This window comes from Pantherophis guttatus, chromosome 7 (assembly GCF_059756535.1).
Source record: "Pantherophis guttatus breed Tessera chromosome 7, ASM5975653v1, whole genome shotgun sequence".
Classification (NCBI taxonomy): domain Eukaryota; kingdom Metazoa; phylum Chordata; class Lepidosauria; order Squamata; family Colubridae; genus Pantherophis; species Pantherophis guttatus.
Genome location: NC_142069.1, coordinates 92,369,020 through 92,388,017, shown reverse-complemented (window position 1 = coordinate 92,388,017; position 18,998 = coordinate 92,369,020). Strand labels below are relative to the sequence as shown.

General features: G+C 43.5%; 1 protein-coding gene across 2 annotated transcripts; it reads left to right on the top strand.

Moving 5' to 3' along the window:
* Positions 1 to 166: 166 nt before the first annotated feature.
* On the top strand, positions 167 to 18,880 carry DCLRE1C (DNA cross-link repair 1C). Of its 2 annotated transcripts, none has more exons than XM_034424843.3 (14): positions 167 to 341; positions 906 to 957; positions 1,496 to 1,580; positions 2,588 to 2,647; positions 3,282 to 3,337; positions 4,052 to 4,153; positions 6,920 to 6,992; positions 7,861 to 8,001; positions 9,582 to 9,683; positions 10,649 to 10,785; positions 12,038 to 12,092; positions 12,685 to 12,773; positions 13,893 to 13,993; positions 15,623 to 18,880. In XM_034424843.3, exons 1-14 carry the CDS (start codon positions 233 to 235, stop codon positions 16,615 to 16,617), a joined length of 2,157 nt encoding a protein of 718 aa, XP_034280734.2. In that variant the 5' UTR covers positions 167 to 232; the 3' UTR covers positions 16,618 to 18,880. The 2 variants fall into 2 exon arrangements, with proteins under 2 accessions (XP_034280734.2, XP_034280735.2); XM_034424844.3 differs by lacking the exon at positions 167 to 341 and adding an exon at positions 585 to 688.
* The last annotated feature ends 118 nt before the right edge of the window (positions 18,881 to 18,998 follow it).

The window sequence follows — 18,998 nt, the reverse complement described above, 5'->3', positions numbered from 1 at the left end:
CCTCACCCGGACGCATGCGCAAATGGGAACTCGGACGGCTGGGCGGAGTCTCCTTGTCTTTTTAAGATCAAGGAGAGTAGGGCCACGCCTTCGAGTTCCTATATGCGCATGCGTCCGGGGAAGGAGTCCCTGTGATTGGCGCTGCTTCAGCCAATGAGAAGGCGGCGGGAAGAGCCTGGCGGAAGTGTGAAGCGGAAGAGGAGCCGGTGGCGGCGGCGGCGGCGGCGGCAGCATGAGCAGCTTCGGCGGGGTGATGCGAGAGTATCCCCACCTCTCCATCGACCGCTTCGACCGGGAGAACCTGCGCGCCCGCGCCTACTTCCTCTCCCACTGCCATAAGGGTGAGCGGGGGAGGGCGTTCTGGGAAAAGGGCGAGAAAGGAGAAGGAAAGGAGACCACCAGGAGATCCCAGCTCTGCCTCTTTTGCTCTGGTTCAGTCGCTAAGTCGCTTCTGGCCCTTGCAGGGTCACAACACGAGCCCATGCAGGTGGTCCTCCACTTATGGCCACAATGGACCCCGAAATTTTATGTTGCTAAGCGAGACACGAGTTTTTTTCCCCATTTTAAGGCCTTCCGTGCCCCGGTTGTTAAGTGAATCATTGCAAATTGTTAAGTTAGTAACATGGTCGCTAAGTGAACCGGGTTCCCCCTTGGTTTTGTATGTCGGAAGGTCGCAAAAGAGGATCAGGTGACTGTTTTAAATCAATTTTTTAAAAGAAAAAGATACATACAGGCTGCTAAAAGGCCCAGCAGAGGCTGAAGCCTCCTTTTCAGTCTGGGTATCGATATTTTACAAACGGGGAAAACTTGTTGAACTTGTTGATGTATTTAACATGATACTTTTCTAATGATTTGTATGGAGACTATTTTAATTCATACCAGGTTGTTGTTGATTTTTTATTTAGATCACATGAAAGGCCTGAAAGCGCCTTCTATGAAAAGACGGCTGGCATGCAGGTAGAGAACCGTTTCTTTTAAATTTTGCTAGAATAACAGACTCCACAGCATCTTACAGGAGCTTCCAAATTGCAATCACCTCTTTTCGAATTTCTTCGAAAAGCATATTGCAATAGCATTTCTTTCACTTGCCATCTTTCTTCTCTCTATATTTTTTTCCCTTTGTACAAAGGAAGCGATATTAAGTGAAATAAAAAGTAATCGAAGTAGATTCTTGCTGGCCTGCGTTGCAGAATTTGACATACTGTACTTAGCAATTACACACAATTGTCAAATTTCCCTTGTGGAAGACATTGGCTTCCATGCCTTATGAAATAAATAGCTTGGATAAGAGATCAGAATGCTGGAAGAAGACAGAAATGCCTCTTCATTTATGCAGTTCTTTTGAATTGTTCATCAGCAGGAAATGGAGCTGTCTCCCATTATTGTTTCCTATTATTCTCAATCTTCCCAACTTTTAAGATGTGTGAACTTCAGCTCCCAAAATTGAAATATACATGGCATTGCATGTTTGTTTGTTTTGCTTCTATCTTACAAGCTTGAAACTCCGCCTGTATTGCTCCCCTGTGACAAAAGAATTGCTACTGTCCAGCCCGCGATACACATTCTGGGAAAATTACATTGTGAGTTACCCATTTCTTGTACCTCTTTACGACCTATAAACACTACAATGGCAATAATCAATTCTAGTAATTAATAATAGATACCAAAGTGTAAGAATAATATTGTTAAGTAGATACGGCACCAGGCTAGAAAGTGGGAGACTGGGAATTCTAGTCCCACCTTAGATATGAAAGCTATCTGGATGACTTTGGACCAGTCTCTTTCAGCCCAACCCGCCTAACAGGGTGGTTGTTGGGAAAGCAGGAGGAGGAAACTGTTTAGGATATATTCGCTGCCCTGAATTATTTGTAAAAATAATAAAAGTGGGTTTTTTGCACTGAATTTTCTTAAATACAGCATTGGGAATTATATGGCGAGGAACTCGAAGGCATGATTGAGAAAAGATAATTGCAAATAATAAAGATATTAACAAATACAGGAGTGGAACCTTCCTGGCTAATCAGGCAGATCTGCTCTGTTCATTCTTTTACCAAACCAGAATGCTGCATTTTCACATTCATGGCATTTCACACATATCCGTGTTTCCCCCTACATCTTCTTCCCGTCATAAAAAGACACTAAAAAGGTAAAGGTTCCCTTCGCACATATGTGCTAGTCGTTCCTGACTCTAGGGGGCGGTGCTCATCTCCGTTTCAAAGCCGAAGAGCCAGCGCTGTCTGAAGATGTCTCCGTGGTCATGTGGCCGGCATGACTCAATGCCAAAGGCACATGGAACGCTGTTCCCTTCCCACCAAAGGCGGTCCCTGTTTTTCTACTTGCATTTTTTACGTGCTTTCGAACTGCTAGGTTGGCAGAAGCTGGGACAAGTAACGGGAGCTCACCCTGTTACGCGGCACTAGGGATTCGAACCGCTGGACTGGCGACCTTTCAATCGACAATCTTAGTGTCTTAGCCACTGAGCCACCGTGTCCCCATAAATACTAGTGTATTAAAAATACACTAGGAATTGCATAAATATATCTCCTTTCTCAGCGTTGATCTGCCTGTTGTGGTTTCTATGATTTAGGTCACCCTGGAAGTTGAAACACCGACTCAAATTTCTCTCATTGAGGAAACATCAGGAGAGGTGAGACGCTCATTTGAAACTCAGTGCTTTATCTTTTTGATCAAAATATGTGCCTGTATTTAAAGTTTTCTAATGTGAATGTCTAACCCATCGTAAAACACAAGTGACGTGATGCAGGACTGAAAACAGCCACAAATGCAGCCACGTTGTTGAACGCCAGGAGGGTGGCATAACCATTGAAATCCAGGCCTTAAGTCTCTTTTTTTAGGTTGCTCAAAAGGTCGATTGCCAACTGACCGACCATAAGAAATAATTCCTTTTCTAGCCATTCAATTGAAAATCTTAAATGCAAGAGAGGACAAAATCACTTCTTTGCTGTTTCTTATGGTTGTTCCAACTATTAACAGAAGGAATCTATATATATAAAAAAAATCAAAATCCCACAATTCAGAGTTTACACTATTTTTGTAAAATTTGGAACAATTCTGATAAGAATCAGAAGGGGATGTTTGGAAGATTTTTGACTTCAAATTGTTTTGCATACTCGACAAATGGACAAATAATTCTAAGCAGGTGCCTCCTGTTAACTGTGGCCCGTCATTGGGGACCAGAAAGTACTATAAAAATCAGGAGTTTTCCATCCTTTCTGTTATCCAATGAATTTGAAGCTCTTTTTTCACCTTTTCCTTTCCAGAAAGAAGATCTAGAGGTCACACTTCTGCCAGCCGGCCATTGCCCAGGATCAGTTATGTATGTCTTTTGTTCTCCTATCAGACAATGAACAGCAATGATGGAAATGCGTATTTTGTTTTCTTTTGCCATAATTCTTTCACATGTCATTTGGATCAAAGTGTAATTGCTTAATTCACCCTCATTAGGGAGGGGAAGGGAGGGAGGAAAGAAAATGGGAAGGAAAAGGGAAGGAAGGGAAGAAAACGAGGAAGGAAGGAAGGAAAAAGGAAGATAGGGAAGAAAAGGAATGAAAAGGGAAGGAGGGAGGAAAGGAAGGAAGGAAAAAGGGAGGGAAGAAAATGGGAAGGAAGGAAAAAGGGAGGGAAGGAAATGGGAAGGAAAAGGGAAGGAAGGAAGGGAAGAAAACGGGGAAGGAAGGAAGGAAAAAGGGAGATAGGGAAGAAAAGGAATGAAAAGGGAAGGAGGAGGAAAGGAAGGAAGGAAAAAGGGAGGGAAGAAAATGGGAAGGAAGGAAAAAGGGAGGGAAGGAAAAGGGAAGGAAGGAAGGAAAAGATTTCCAACTGTGCCTATCAGCTTCCCACAAGGAAATGCAATGGGGAAGACAGCAGGAAGTCAAAAGTTGTCCTGCTCTAACTGCCTTTTTGCCCATCCTTGGTCATTCTGTTTCTCCGCTTAGGTGAGGAAATATCTCTGAAACAACGACCCAACAGGACGTGGGTTGTTTAGCAGCATATGTGAATGTGAATAATGAAAGAATCCGTTTCCAACCAGGTTTCTCTTCCAAGGGGAAAATGGGACTGTCTTGTACACGGGGGATTTCCGACTCGCCAGAGGAGAAGTGGCCCGAATGGAACTTCTGCATTCAGGAAGCAGGTGAGGCAAGCCCCTGGCTCTTCCTCTTGGACCACCCGTAGTAGGCCTATGAAGAAAAAGGTGCGTATTGTCCCTGCTTTGGGACCTCGGTAACATGCATGGGGTCAATATGGAGGAATGAGTTCAACTCTTTAGTATGTTGGAATGTCTTGAACTTAGCTGGCGAAAGATGCTTGGAGGATGCTACTTCCCTCCTGTCCTATAATATGAGGAACAAAAAGCCTCTTATGCACACTTGGGTGATCCACCTCTGGGCTTTCTCTGCACTTGCTATTGATTGATTGATTGAATGATTGGCAGAGGAGTAGATGAATTTTCAAAGCTGAGGGATCCATGATTCAAGGTGTTAGTTATCACCTTTAAAGCGCTCCATGGCTTAGGACCTGGGTACCTATGAGACCGTCTTTTGCCACCAATAGCCTCCCACCGACCAGTTCGTTCTCACAGGGGGGGGACTACTCAGGGTACCGTCAGTCAAATTATGTCGACTGGCGACTCCCAGGGGGAGGGCCTTCTCTGTGGGGGCTCCAACCCTTTGGAATGAACTGCCCCCCGGAGATACGGAATATCCCTGATCTCCGTGCTTTCCGCCGTGCCCTCAAGACCCTGATGTTCCAACAGGCGGGGCTAAACATACGAACATGTGAATGATTTTTTTTTTAAATGTTGTCTAATTCTGGGTTTTATTTCATTGACCAAACTAAGTAATAATTTTAATTAGCAATTTTATGATGTTTGTGTGTCTATATTTTTCTTGACTGTACACCGCCTTGAGTCCTACGGGAGAAAGGCGGTATAGAAATATAATAAATAAATAAATAAATAAATAAATAAATAAATAAATAAATAAATAAATTTACCACTCCCTGCAAACACAGTCGCAGTATATACCGTATTTTTCGGAGTATAAGACGCAGCTTAGTTTTTGGGGAGGAAAACATCTGGCTAGCATCCTTAGCCTGGTCAGCTTCAGCACATTAGTTCGCTCGCTGGTTTTGAGGTTGGGGCTGGTTGGGGCTAAAAAAACAACTTCTAAAGCACAGCTGATCGTTGGAGGGAACAGCAATTAGAAAAGCAGGCAAAGCACAGAAGATCGCTTCACTCGCGTCGGAGGGAGCTCCAGTGACTAAAGCAAGCGAAGTGCGAAAGGGGTAAGAGAAGGCAGCAGCTGTAACGGTAGTCATTTTGGGCACCACACGTCGCGTTTTCAGCCTCCAAACTAGTCGCATTTTTGGGCGGTGATCCACAAAGTGCTTTGGCGATCCCCGCAGCCTTGAAGGGCTCTCAAAGGGGGCGTTTGGAGACTGAAAACACGACGCGCGGAGCCCAAAAACACAAGCCATTGTTGGTGGCAATCTCTGCAGCCAGGAAGAGGACACGTGGAGGCCAGCGGGAGGGTGGGGCTACATTCGGAGTATAAGACGCATCCAAATTTTCAGCCTCTTTTAGGAGGGGAAAAAAGTGTGTCTTATACTCCAAAAAATACGGTAATCAGCGAGTGGGTCGGTTCTGACAAGGTCAGAAGCAAAGACCCGAGTCATTGGAATTTCATTTTAATGTGCGCCATTCTTTACGCCGAAACGTGACAATAAAATTGATCTACCTTACCTGGTCTCTTCCAATAACAAGGGATCAGTGGCCACTGTCCCTCCCGCCCACCAGCACGATGGGGTTTGCCACCTGTGGCATCGTGCAGGTGGGAGAAAGGCGTGGGAAAATGGACCATGGATTTTCCTATCAACCGGGCTTGCTTGCATTTTATGGTAGAATTCTTTCTCAATGGCGTTCCTGGTTCTTGCAAAAAAAAAAAGAATTACTTAAAAGAGATCCGGGTCCTTGAACCAGAGTCCACGTGGCTTCCAATTCTCATCTCAGTCAAGAGAAGCTTGAAAATAAATGTCCTGCTTTTCCTTCTCAAGAAATCATTTTGTAAAAGCAAATATAATATTCCATATCCTGACATCGTCATCTCTTTTTAAAGACACCATAATCCCTTCCATTGGGGTGGAGTCTGGGCAAACTGAATGGAGCTGAGTGTTTACTGGCCGGATGCCCTTCCTGTCGCCAATGTGGAGTTTTGTTCAGCAGACATATTCTCAGTGTGCCCAGAGAGAGAAATATCTGCCTCTACTTAGGATCGAACCCACAGCCTCCTGATTGTGAGGCGAGAGCTCCACCTCTAGGCCACCACACCACTATTCCAGATCCTGACATAAACCTTACGAATTAACGTATAGCTGACATAATTATGTCAGATGCAAGATGGGTACTCCTAGTCTTACAACAATTCATTTAGCGACCATTTAGAATTACAACAGGAAAAAGTGATTTACGACTAGTCTTCACACTTACAACGGGCATTCCCACGGTCCCATGACCAAAATTCAGATGCATGATCCCAGGGTCATGTGATTACCGTCTGCAACCTTCCTAACATGCAAAGCCAATAAGACAGTGTTTCTCAACCTTGGAAGCTTGAAGATGGGTGGACTTCAACTCCCAGAATTCCCCCAGCCAGCAACGCTGGCTGGGGGAATTCTGGGAGTTGAAGTCCACCCATCTTCAAGCTTCCAAGGTTGAGAAACACTGCGATAGGGGGAAGGACTGTTTAAGGACTATTTGCGATTCGCTTAACAACCGTGGCAAAAATGGCCATCGGATCTGCCACAACTCACTGAACCGCCCTGCTTAGCAACAGAAATTCTGGACCCCAACTGTGGTCATAAGTCAAGGACTACTCTACCAATACTGCCATTCTCTTTTCAGAGTGAAGGACATCCAGAGTGTCTATTTAGACACCACGTTCTTTGATCGCAAATATTATCAAATACCAAGCCGGGTAAGTAAGATGAGAAGATAACATTCCACTCTTGAATGCTAATGGTGTATAATATGTAAATGAATACATTTCACACCCTAGTAATGAAGATAAAAATAAGCGTGCCTTGAAGCATAAATGTATGAACCTTATGAAATAAATTACATGCACGCATTTCGTTGCAGCCAACAGGGATAGCAATACAATTTTAACTATCTTCCTATTTGTGGTGCAGTTTGGCTTGCTGTGCTGCTGATTGTGATAATTCCACTTAAAACTCTTTGCAATTCAAATATTCAGTTCCCATCTATACAAATTAATGATTTGGGCAGCCATCTAGCCAATTTAGACCTTCCCAATGCAACATGATTAATTCAGGCTTATCCTGTGTTAGATTGCTGAATATTGCAAGCAAGAAATGTCTAAATTACAATTAGAGCTCAATTTTGCCTTATTCTAGAACAGAGGTCTTCAAACTTGGCAGCTTTAAGACTTGTGGAGTTCAGCTATGCTGGCTGGAGAATTCTGGGAGTTGAAGCCCACAAGTCTTAAAGCTGCCAAGTTTGAAGACTTCTGTTCTAGATGATGGATCCTTGCATCTTGTCCACACTCCTTATTCCTTATTAATTATTTGGGAATGCCCCAATAGATAATCCGATTGTTTTTCCCTGCTTTAAAAGAAAGTTTTTAACCATCACTTAGTCATCAAGCTCACTTCGAAGGAAATTTTGCTTAACATTTGTAGTAAAGTGACTTCATATTTGAAAAACAGGCATATGGTGCTTATCTGCATTAATTCAATGGGGGGGGGGATAAAAGAATTCAACTCAAGTGTGTGGTATCATTGCATTGAAGTTAAAACCATCGTATGTACTCTTTTTCACATCAGGAAGACTGTATGAAGGGGCTGATGGAATTAGTCCGAAGCTGGGTGGTCCAGAGTCCCTATCACATGGTCTGGTTGAATTGCAAAGCGGCTTATGGATATGAGTATTTATTCACAAATCTCAGCGAAGAGCTTGGGATCAAGGTAAGACGGCGTCTCTAGGTTGAGTCTTTTCTAAACAGGAGACATGTAGACTTCGACTCCCAGAATTCCCAAACCAGCTGTGGGGGGAAATCCACAGATCTTAATAGCAATCGCACTTATTTATTTATTGGTTCGATTTATATGCCGCCCTTCTCCGGAGACTCAGGGCGGCTTACAATGCGTTAAGCAATAGCCTTCATACTTTTGTATATACCTGCTTAGTAGCGCTTTCGGCCCCCCGTAAGCGGTGTTCTTTTTTATACAAAGTCAGCTTATTGCCCCCACAATCTGGGTCCTCATTTTACCTACCTTAGAAAGGATGGAAGGCTGAGTCAACCTTGAGCCTGGTGAGATTTGAATTTGCAGTAATTGCAGGCAGCTGGCAGCTAAGTGCTACTTAACAGCACTTTAGTCTGCTGCGCCACCAAGGCTCCTTCATTTACTTATTTACTTAGACTTATATACCGCTTCATACTGCTCTACAGCCCTTTCTGAGCAGTTTTACAGAGTCAGCAAAATGCCCCCAACCATCTGGGTCCTCATTTTACCGACCTCGGAAGGATGGAAGGCTGAGTCAACCTTGAGCTGGCCAGGATTGCACTGCTGACTGTTGGCAGAGTCAGCCTGCAATGCTGCATTCTGACCATTGCGCCACCAGGAAGGAGAATGAGAAAGGGAATAGAAGAGGAAGGGAGGGAGGGAATACAGATTAGCAATAGCACTTAGATTTATATACCGCTTCATAGTACTTTTACAGCCCTCTCTAAGCAGTTTACAGAGTGAGCCTCTTGCTCCCAACAATCTGGGTCCTCATTTTATCCACCTCGGAAGGATGGAAGGTTGAGTCAACCTTGAGCCAGTGAGAATCGAACTGCTGGCAGTGGGCAGAGTCAGCATGCAATCCTTCATGCTAACCACTCCGCCATCTGAGCTCTTGGCTTCAAGTTGCCATGGTTGGGAAACTCTGTTCCTTGTGGTCAGTCAGAGGCAGTCTTGCAACTCACAAGTTGAATACGAACATAGCAGCCCTATTTCAAGATTTGTTTTACTTAGCAATTGGTTTTGCTTCCTGGGTGTTTTTTCCCTCAAAGTGTTCAAGCTGACAATATTTTACCAACAGGAGATAATATTTGTGGCTCAGGTTTGAACTGGGATCTTTGGTGCTCTCTGAGGCTGGATGTTTTCTTGCAAACCTTTCATTATCCAGAGCTCTAGCAGCCACAACGTTCCCTAGCTGGGTAATTAAACATCTGCAAGAAAACAACCAAACTCAGAGAGCACCAAACTTTTGCCTTGCAATGGCAGGTTACGGATCGGTCTGGATCAGGCTCACTCGCGTTTCAAACACAGTGAGGATGCTTGGTGGTTCTGTTTTGTTTTTTAATCCACGGGATGAAAACAGAGTTATGGCTGATTTAGTAACCTGCCTTAGAGTTCGTTCTACATTACATTCTACATTCTCCACCAATTAGCCAAGAAATTCTCTTCCAATATGTTGTTGAAAAATGATTGCTAGTGTTTTCGCTTGTCTCTTTTCCAAGTTGCCTAAAATACCCTTTTTTATGACTCTCCTGTCCTAGGTGCATGTGAACAAGTTGGACATGTTTAAAAACATGCCGGAAATTCTCTACCATGTTACCACCAATCGGCGTACCCAGATTCACGCATGTCGCCATCCGAGGGTATGTATCTCTTTTTTTAAAAAAAATGAGGGTTGCCTTCCTGCTAATTGATGAAAGCCTTCCCTCTGGTGGAAGACAACGTGGAGATGATGAAATGAAAACCATGTGGTATAGAATCATTGACAGTGACCTGAGGCCACTATTGTACTAATATCCCCAAAGATGCTTTTGTCAAAAGGCGAATGGATTTCGTTTTTTCTTTGAAGATGTTTCTCTTCTCATCCAAGGAGCTTCTTCAGATGAGAAGTGAAATGTTTTCAAACGAAAAAGAAAAAACACAAGTCCACTTGCCTTTTGGAAACATCCTGCAGCCCAGAAGGCTCCACATCCATTTGCACCACTCAGATAAACCTCCAAGTGGCCTCAATGACCCTCTCAAAGGATGCAGATGACCAGCTTGGTCTGCAAGGAATACAAATCCTTCCGTTCCTCACCATCCAGTCAGAGCTGAAGAAGCTTCTTGGATGAGAAGCAAAACGTCTTCAAAAAAACCCCCCCATAAAGTCCAGTTGCCTCTTGGAAAAAAAAAAAAACACCACTTTTGGGATAACCAGGACCTGGATGATTTTTTATTTATTTATTTATTTACTTACTTACTTACTTACTTATTGAATTTGTATACCGCCCTACTCCCGAAGGACTCAGGGCGGTGAACAGCCATAGAATAAAACATATAAATACAAAATTTAAAATAGAATAAAACGAATTAAATAATTTGGCTGAACAAATTTAAAACCCCAATAATTTAAAACCAAATTTAAAATTTCCATTTAAAAAGGAGAAAAATTTAGGTCAGGCCAGCTTGATGAAATAAGAAAGTCTTGAGCGCGCGACGGAAGGTACGCAGATCCGGGATCCTCCATATCTCCGGGGGGAGCTCGTTCCAGATAGTAGGTGCGAGTAGGTGATTGAGAATCTCCGTAGACTTTTAGCCACGATCTGACGAGGTGTTATCTGTCCATTAGGATTACGAAATGTACCGCGGGAACAGACTGCCGTGTGGAATGACTTCCCAGAACGGACACGAGTTGCGTGTTATCAGTGTCAAGCCATCCACCATGTGGTTTGGAGAGAGGACACGGAAAAGCAACGTGATCATGAGGTGAGGGCAGCGTATGTTTTAATTTCCCAAAATTAGCATTCGAAGAGAATATTGGCAGCTCGGGGTTGAACTGTGAGGTCCTTGGTGCTCTCTGAGCTTGGTGGCTTTCTTGCAGACATTTCGTGACCCATCTAGATAACATCATCAGTGCTAGAAGGAAGGAGGAGGAGGAGAAGGAGGAGGAAGGGAAAAAGGAGGAGGAGAACTGTGGGTCCTTGGTGCTCTCTGAGCTTGGTGGTTTTCTTGAAGACATTTCGTGACCCAACTAGGGAACATCATCAGTTCTAGAAGATGCAAACACCACTCCCTTCTAGCACTGATGATGTTCCCTACTTGGGTAATGAGATGTCCGGAAGAAAAGCACCAAGCTCAGAAAGCACCAGGGACTCCACAAAATTAGCAGTTTATCCCTATCTCTCATTGATACTTCTAGGTTTTTTTTTTCCTAACTACTTGTATAAGGATTATTCTTTATATTATTCATGTTGTCTTGTATTCTTGCAGTAGAGGCTAAACCAATTTCATTGTATACATGATGTACAACGACAACAAAAGCTTTCAACTTTTGAACTTCATAGCAATTGATTTAGCTCTTCTTTTATTATCAGTTAACCTAAGTAAGGTCTAGCTGATATAATTTCGCTTCATTACCAGCCGTTTCCTTCACTACTTTGGAGGTGCAGTTCAGGTGGTTCTAGTGATTTAAACTGGTTCAAAGTAAAAAGGTCTTCTGTATTTTTGTTTCTCCTTTCATCCTGCCCTTTACAATATACACATAGATTTTTCCTGGTTTATTTGAGGTGACAACAGAATGTAAATTAGCACTTATTCAAGCGCTAATGTTTAGGAGTTTTAGAGAAAACGAACTAAAAAAATTGCTTGATAGAAGGTTTAAAAGATACAGGCAAGTGAGGAATATTTTTTATGGTTCATCCTTGCATCTTCTTGTTAAAAGTGCCAGATCATATTCAAGATTAAGCTTGTTTAGAAGACTGTTTTTCACCCAAAATCAAATTCCTTTCACTTCGGAAGGTCACAAATTGACTAAGATTCCTTTAGAAGATTGACGCTTTAGAAGAACATCTCTAGTCTTCCAGATGTCTGTTCAATTATTATGGTCCTCAAGAGGAAACCACGTTCCTCTGGGAAGGACACGGGTGTAAGGAAGATGGCTGCAAAAAAAAAGCATGCTTTTAATCTTGTTTTGATCAACAGCAGAGGAAACGAATTTAAATTTATGCCTTGTGTTTAGGGCCGGAATGAGTTCCTACAGAGCTTGCTTCTCGTTTCACTCTTCTTATTGCGAGGTACGTAGTTGCCCTTTTGTTAAATTGCGTTCCCCGTACAACACAGTCACCATTGGCAAAGATTTTATTGATTTGTTGGACTTACGAGCGACTCATCTCGCCTTATGAAAAATCATTGTGTGCATGTTACGAATTACAGGTAGTCCTCGTTTTACGGCCACAATTGAGCCCAACATTTCTGTTGTTAAGTGAGACATCTGTTAAGTGAGCTTTGCTCCATTTATGACTCTTTCTTGCCACGGTTATTCAGAGAATCCCTGCAGTTCTTAAGTTAATAGCTTGGTTGACTTTGCTTGTCAGAAGGTCGCAGAAGGGGATGACGTGACCCTGGGATACAACCGTCGTAACTATGAAACCAGCTGCCAAGCTCCTGAATTTTGATCACGTGACCACGGGGAGGCTGCCAAGGTCCTAAATGTGAAAGATAGTCACATTTTTCAGCGCCGTTGTAACTTAGAAACGGTCACTAAACAAACTGTTCTTAGTCCCTCCGTACTTCTTAAAGTCGTTGCAAATCATAAGTACAAGAAATTAAGGCAAGACATTAAATATTATCAATGCCTCCTTTTTTTTCCTCAATCCTCCATTCTAGATCCAAGATTTCTTGAGCTACATTTGCCCGGTGAATGTCTACCCCAACGTGATTCCAATGGGGTCAACCAAGGACAAAGTGGAAGAAAAGTGAGTGTTCTGTCTTTAATTTTTTTCCCCCCTCCATAATACAAATAAAGTGTTCAGTTTGCAACCTGGTCAGCTAGCAACTGTTCAAAATTACAGCGAATTTCCTGGGAAGCCACTCACAACCTGAATTTTGAAGTTCCAGCGATGGCTGCCTCTCCCCATAGTTGTGTGATCAGATTTTGGGGGCTCGGCCACCGGGCCACGTTTGTGTCCATTTGCCATGTCCGACGGTCACTTTATGATGGTTTTTCTGAAAAGCAGTTTTTACTTCGTTTTCCACCAAACTGCACCAACAGCAAACCGTCGTTTCAGTTTACGACTGCTGTGTTCGCTTAACGGCCACTGCAAAAAAAAAAAAGATAATTCCAAGTCGATCATGTGACCGATTCATTTTATGGCCATCACAACTTACAACCAGGTTCTGTAACCGCTGTTAAGTGAAAGGCTACCTGTAATGGAATCCACATCAAGCCGTCCTTTATTAAACTTTTCCATCAGGTAAAGGTAAAGGTTCCCCTCGCACATATGTGCTAGTCGTTCCCGACTCTAGGGGGCGGTGCTCATCTCTGTTTCAAAGCCGAAGAGCCAGCGCTGTCTGAAGACGTCTCCATGATCCTGTGGCCGGCATGACTCAATGCCAAAGGCGCACGGAACGCTGTTCCCTTCCCACCAAAGGTGGTCCCTATTTTTCTACTGGCATTTTTTACGTGCTTTCGAACTGCTAGGTTGGCAGAAGCTGGGGCAAGTCACGGGAGCTCACCCCGTTATGCGGCACTAGGGATTCGAACCGCTGAACTGCCGACCTTTCGATCGACAAGCTCAGCGTCTTAGCCACTGAGTCACCGCGTTCCCCCTCCATTGGTTACTTTTATCAAAAACTATTTTGATAAGGGCTTGCCATCTTTTAATGTAAAGGTAGCGTTTTCCGAACCAAATGCTGGATTCCAAAATTGGAGCATCCAGATGACAGTCTAAATTTGATTCTGTTCACTTTTAAATTTCTCTAAAATTAAGTAAAGACGACATGATTCGTTTCCGGTTCAGTATTTGGTGTTTTTCTCCCCTGGTAAGATTTTAATAATCACTTTGTAAAGTTGGGCCCTTCTTTCCCCTCCTCAGCCTGAAGCCTTTCTGCAGGAAGTACAGGCCAAATAACCGGCCAACTTATAAACCTCTCGGCCTGCTGAAGAGACCGAGGGCCTTGGAGCTTCTGGACACCAGTAAGTTGAAAAGATCAACCTTCTTTCCCCTTGCCACTTTTTTTTTAACAGTTATATATTTTTCCTTAACATACATAAGTGCTTTACGAACAGCGTATTGTCTGGGTCAATTTATCTAATTGTATACAATATAATAATATATTAAACATAAGACATACATAATAGTATTTTTCTAATTTCTACTTCTGTTGATCAACCATTGATAAAATAAGTTCCACATTTGAAAGTATTCTTTATCTTTTATCTTTAATGTCAGCCTATCCATTTCTGCACAATCTAGTATTTTTTTAAATTAAATCTTCTTCCATGGGTGGTTCCTTGTTTTTCCAGTGCCATGCATATACAGTTCTTGCTGCTGTTAAGACATGCAATATTAAGTATATATTCCCTATATCATATGTTTCCGGTATTATGCCTAACAGAAATATTTCTGGTTTATAATCTGTGTGTTGCTTTAACATTTTTTCTAACCTTGTATGTATTTTCATCCAGTAGTTTTTTGCCTTTGCACACATCCAACACATGTGATAATATGTGCCCGATGTTTCCCCTTGCGGTTTGATGTGGTCTTTCATCCTTGGCTATTTTAAGACGTGTGTGGTCTGCAAGACCCCAGAATTCCCCAGCCAAAGATATGTTGGCTACGGAATTTAATTTAATTTAATTTAATTTAATAATTTAATTTAATTTATCGCATTTCTGTGCTGCCCAACTCCCGAAGGAATTCTGGGAACTGATGTCCACACATCTTTAAAACACTGGTCTTGATGTAATCTTTGGTTAATTTGTCCCAAAGGTGCTTTTTCAACTGGACTTCCTGCTTTTTCTTTGAAGATGTTTCGCTTCTCATCCAAGAAGCTCCTTAGATGAGAAGTGAAAAGTCTTCAAAGAAAAAGCAGAAAGTCCAGTTGCCTCTTGAAAAAAAGGCACCTTTGGGACAACTGTGACCTGGAGGACGGAAAATCTCCATAGACATTTTGTTAATTTGATTTTTGGCCTCACCTTCAAAGCGCCCACCTGGTCCTTCATCTTCCAGGGTTTTTTTTCCCTGTGTGATGGGTTTAAGCTGAGATAACAACTGGCCCAAAATCACTGAATATATATATATATATATATATATGCTGTTGAGACTCCAGAAAGAATGCAGAGTGGGGGTTGGGTGGGGGTTGGAACCAGGATGATGAGGGGACTGGAGACTAAAACATACGATGAACGGTTGCAGGAACTGGGCATGGCTAGTCTAGTGAAGAGAAGGACCAGGGGAGACAGGAGAGCATCTTCTAATATTTGAGGGGCTGCCCCAGAGAGGAGGAAGGGGGTCAACCTATTCTCCAAAGCACCTGAAGGCCAGACAAGGAATAATGGATGGAAACTGACCAAGGAGAGACTCAACCTAGAAAATACGGAGGAATTTCCTGACAGTGAGAACCATCAACCGATGGAGCAGAAGTTGCCTTCGGAAGTTGTGGGAGCTTCATCCCTGGAAGCTTTCAAGAAAAGATTGGACTGCCATTTATTTGTCAGAAATGGTGTAGAGTCTCCTGCTTGGGTGGGGGGGTTGGACTAGATGACCTACAAGGTCCCTTCCGACTCTGTTAATCTCTAAATATTTTGGGTTTTTTTGGACAGATGGTGGTAGTGATGATGACGATCTCTTTGACTCTGGACTGATTCCCACAAATTGCAAGGTTCCAAAACAACTGCCAGAGATCGGCCCCGGGGAGAGCAAGCCTCTTTCCCCAAATCGCGAAGAAGACCACGGTCGTAAGGCCTCTCCGGTGCCTACCTCTTTGCAGGTTGATTTTGTGGAGTGCGAAGAATCGAATGGTGAGGAGGAGGAGGAAGAGGAGGAGGAGGAAGAACAAGCTGAGAAGGAGACGGCTCTTCCTGGAACTCCATCACCGGGGACAGACTTGGTTGAAGATTTGCAGCCCCACAACAATCTTGTGGGTTCAACAAGTCCCGGGAAGCCCAATGAAGACCAACCGCAAGCTAACTCGGAAGTGCCAAAGTGGGAGAGTTTCTTTAGACGTCCTTCAGAAGACCCCGAGACGTCTGACCACGAGGGCCACCTGCCTTGCACAGGCTCAACCGAGACGCCTTCTCCCGGTGGCCCCTTCAACGATGAGGATCTGAGCGACTCGACTCACATCTCTTCTCAGGATTCCTCTCAGTCCACCCACATCTCTGAGCAGGGCAGCCAAGGGTGGGACAGCCAAGCCGACACCGTCCTCGTTTCCTCCCAGGAGCGAAGGAATTTCATGGAGTTCAGCCCTTCCAAGGGAAGGACTGAAAGGATGGCCGTCTGCCTACCTCATCTCCCTGCAGGAGAGAAAAAAACGGACTTGCCAAACAGCTGCCAAGCTTTAGATCGGGGTGCCTCTTCCGCAGAGCACGTTCCCTTGGAAGGCAGAGGCAGAGGTTGGGGCGCAGGGGCAGCTCCCAATCAAAGCGAACCAATAGAGGAGAGGACCGAGCCAGAAGGGAGGCCAGAGGTCCAAACGGTTGACTCTCAGAGCTCTTCGGATTTTGAAGTGCCGCCTACTCCCGGGGCCGAGATTCCCAAACCTCAGCAACTCTGCAGTCTCTACCAAAAGCTGGCAGCTGGAGAAAATCTCCACTGACGGGGAGGGAGCAGCCAGATCCAGAAGCTTCTGCCTCCCTAAATAGCTTTACAATGACGTTTAAAATGTTTTATATATATATATATATGTTTTTGTATTTTGTAAAAAATGTAATACAAAATGTTTTTGTATTTTGTACATATAAACTTTGTGTGTGTGTGTGTGTGTGTGTGTATTCATGTGTACAGATTCATGTGTATCCTTATATATGTGTGTGTGTGTACGTGTGTGTGTACATGTATATACATAACCGTATTTTTCGGAGTATGATGCATTTTTCCCCCTTAAGAGGGTGAAAATTTGGGTGCGTTTTATACACCGAATGTCGCCCCCCCCCCCTTTGCCCTTTGCTTCCTAGCAATTTTACCTCCTAACAGCAAACAGCCCATTTCAGCTTCAGCACAGCCTGATTAGCACAAGCAGCTGATTGTCGGTTGGATTGGCAGACCATCAGCTGTTTCAGGCTGCAGGGATTGCTATTGCTACCTCCGTGGTCCCCATTTTCAGCCTTGGCTGTTTGCTGCAAGGAGGCAAATTGCTGGGAGGCAGCGGCAGATTTTTTTCTTCTTGTTTTTCTCCCCAAAAAAGGTAGGTGCGTCTTATACTCCAAAAAATATGGTATATAGACATATATACACACATACACACGTTTATATGTACAAAATACAAACATTTATGCTCTAACTGCAAACAGTAGGACTAGAGAGCATCTGGGAGTGGGAAAAATCCCTTTTTAAATAAATAACTGACAATAAATTATTTATTTATTTAAAAAGGGATTTCAAGCATTTTTTTCCATTTTTAAGCAGATGATGATGAATCTTCAGGCTGATTCCAGGAGACAAGTTACAGTTTCTAATCACACAGTTTGCACAAGGACTCTCGTTTTCATGGAAGGTTTTTCTCCTTAGCCAACTGCCATTTTTGATGAACAAATCAACAAATTCTGGAATGCATGAACGATGGTAGTCCCACCGGTGTTTTGCCATAGTAATGAAGCGTTGCCCGGCCATAAATACTGGAGCACACCTTCCTTTTCCATTAAAAAAAAACGGATGTCCGTATTCCCACACAGAAACGTTGGCTTTTCCCATTATTCATGATGAACTACCTCTAACGCTGTGTGATTAAAACCTGCCTCCCTAAATATTGATTTGTGCCCAATATTTAGGTCCTAGCTTTTGGAAAAACTGGCCGCAGGAGCATAAAATGTCACCTTTTTCATATTGTTTACAGTTAGCATTAAAAAGGGGGGGGGGAAGTGCCTGGGCAATCATTCACTTACAGGGTCTGCCCGCTTAGGGATTCTGAAAGCCAAGTGTATCCATCCAACGATGAAACGGGCACCGTCTGGGGTTCCAAATTAAGTTCTCGTGATGGCCTCGTTCTTCAGACAGACCCACCGGGAGTTGATGTGAAGCACTGGGGCATTCGTTCCAAGGAAAGACATGGAAGCCCAGGGGACATTTATGTCACTCCATCCTTCCGTTGTGATAGAATAAGCCTCATTTCAGAGGCTTTTCATGCCTTTCCTGCAGAGTTTGGAGCCCACCAGCCTGTGGCTCGAGACCAACCAATGTTACTAGCCTCAAACTTATTCTTTTAGCAGTGTGCAGTTGGCGAAAGTCAATATTTTATCAAAGTTATTATTGTTATTCAATAGGCCACTATGGATCTGGAAGTTTAGTTCTACCGGGTCTCATTAGATTGGTTTTAACATATTTAAATCATCCACAGCTGTTGGCCTGTAGCTTTCGGATCCTGACTTCAGGATGGATCATGAAGGTTCCTCTTCATAAGTAACCCCTGGCCTATTGCCTTCACCCCAAAATTGCCACGCTCAAGGCCTTTGACCCGAGTTCCTTGACCTGCAAGCAGCAGGTCAAGGAACTGCTCTTGGCACATAACGGGTGCCGTTTTCCAGTATTCTTAGGTTGTGGCTCATAAGAACAGCTCTCTGGCTCCCTTCCCTGAGAAGAGGAAGTGCTTGAAGAATGTCACTCTGGTTTTTCAAGTTTTCCCTCTGCTTTACTAACGGACCAGGTGATCATTCCACCTGCGATAGGTGGAACCTCTTTTGTGTTTTTCTTCTGTGGCTTCTAGCACACGCTCCCAAGTTTTGTTTCTCCTGGCTTTAAATCGCCTCACCGGACTTGGCGTCGAACTTCTCTGTCAGCCAATGTTAACGGAGGCATGACTGACGGCTGCCAAATTCTTTTCTACAACATTCTAATGTTCATAAAAGAGGTCATTTGTTAATATACCTTCTATGTTTTGTTGTCTATTTACAGTTGTTGTTTTTTTGTTTCCGTATCTTTCCTAAGGAAGGCTCATGTCCTATTGTTATATTGAAGTCAGACTGAACAAGCTCCCAGAACTGT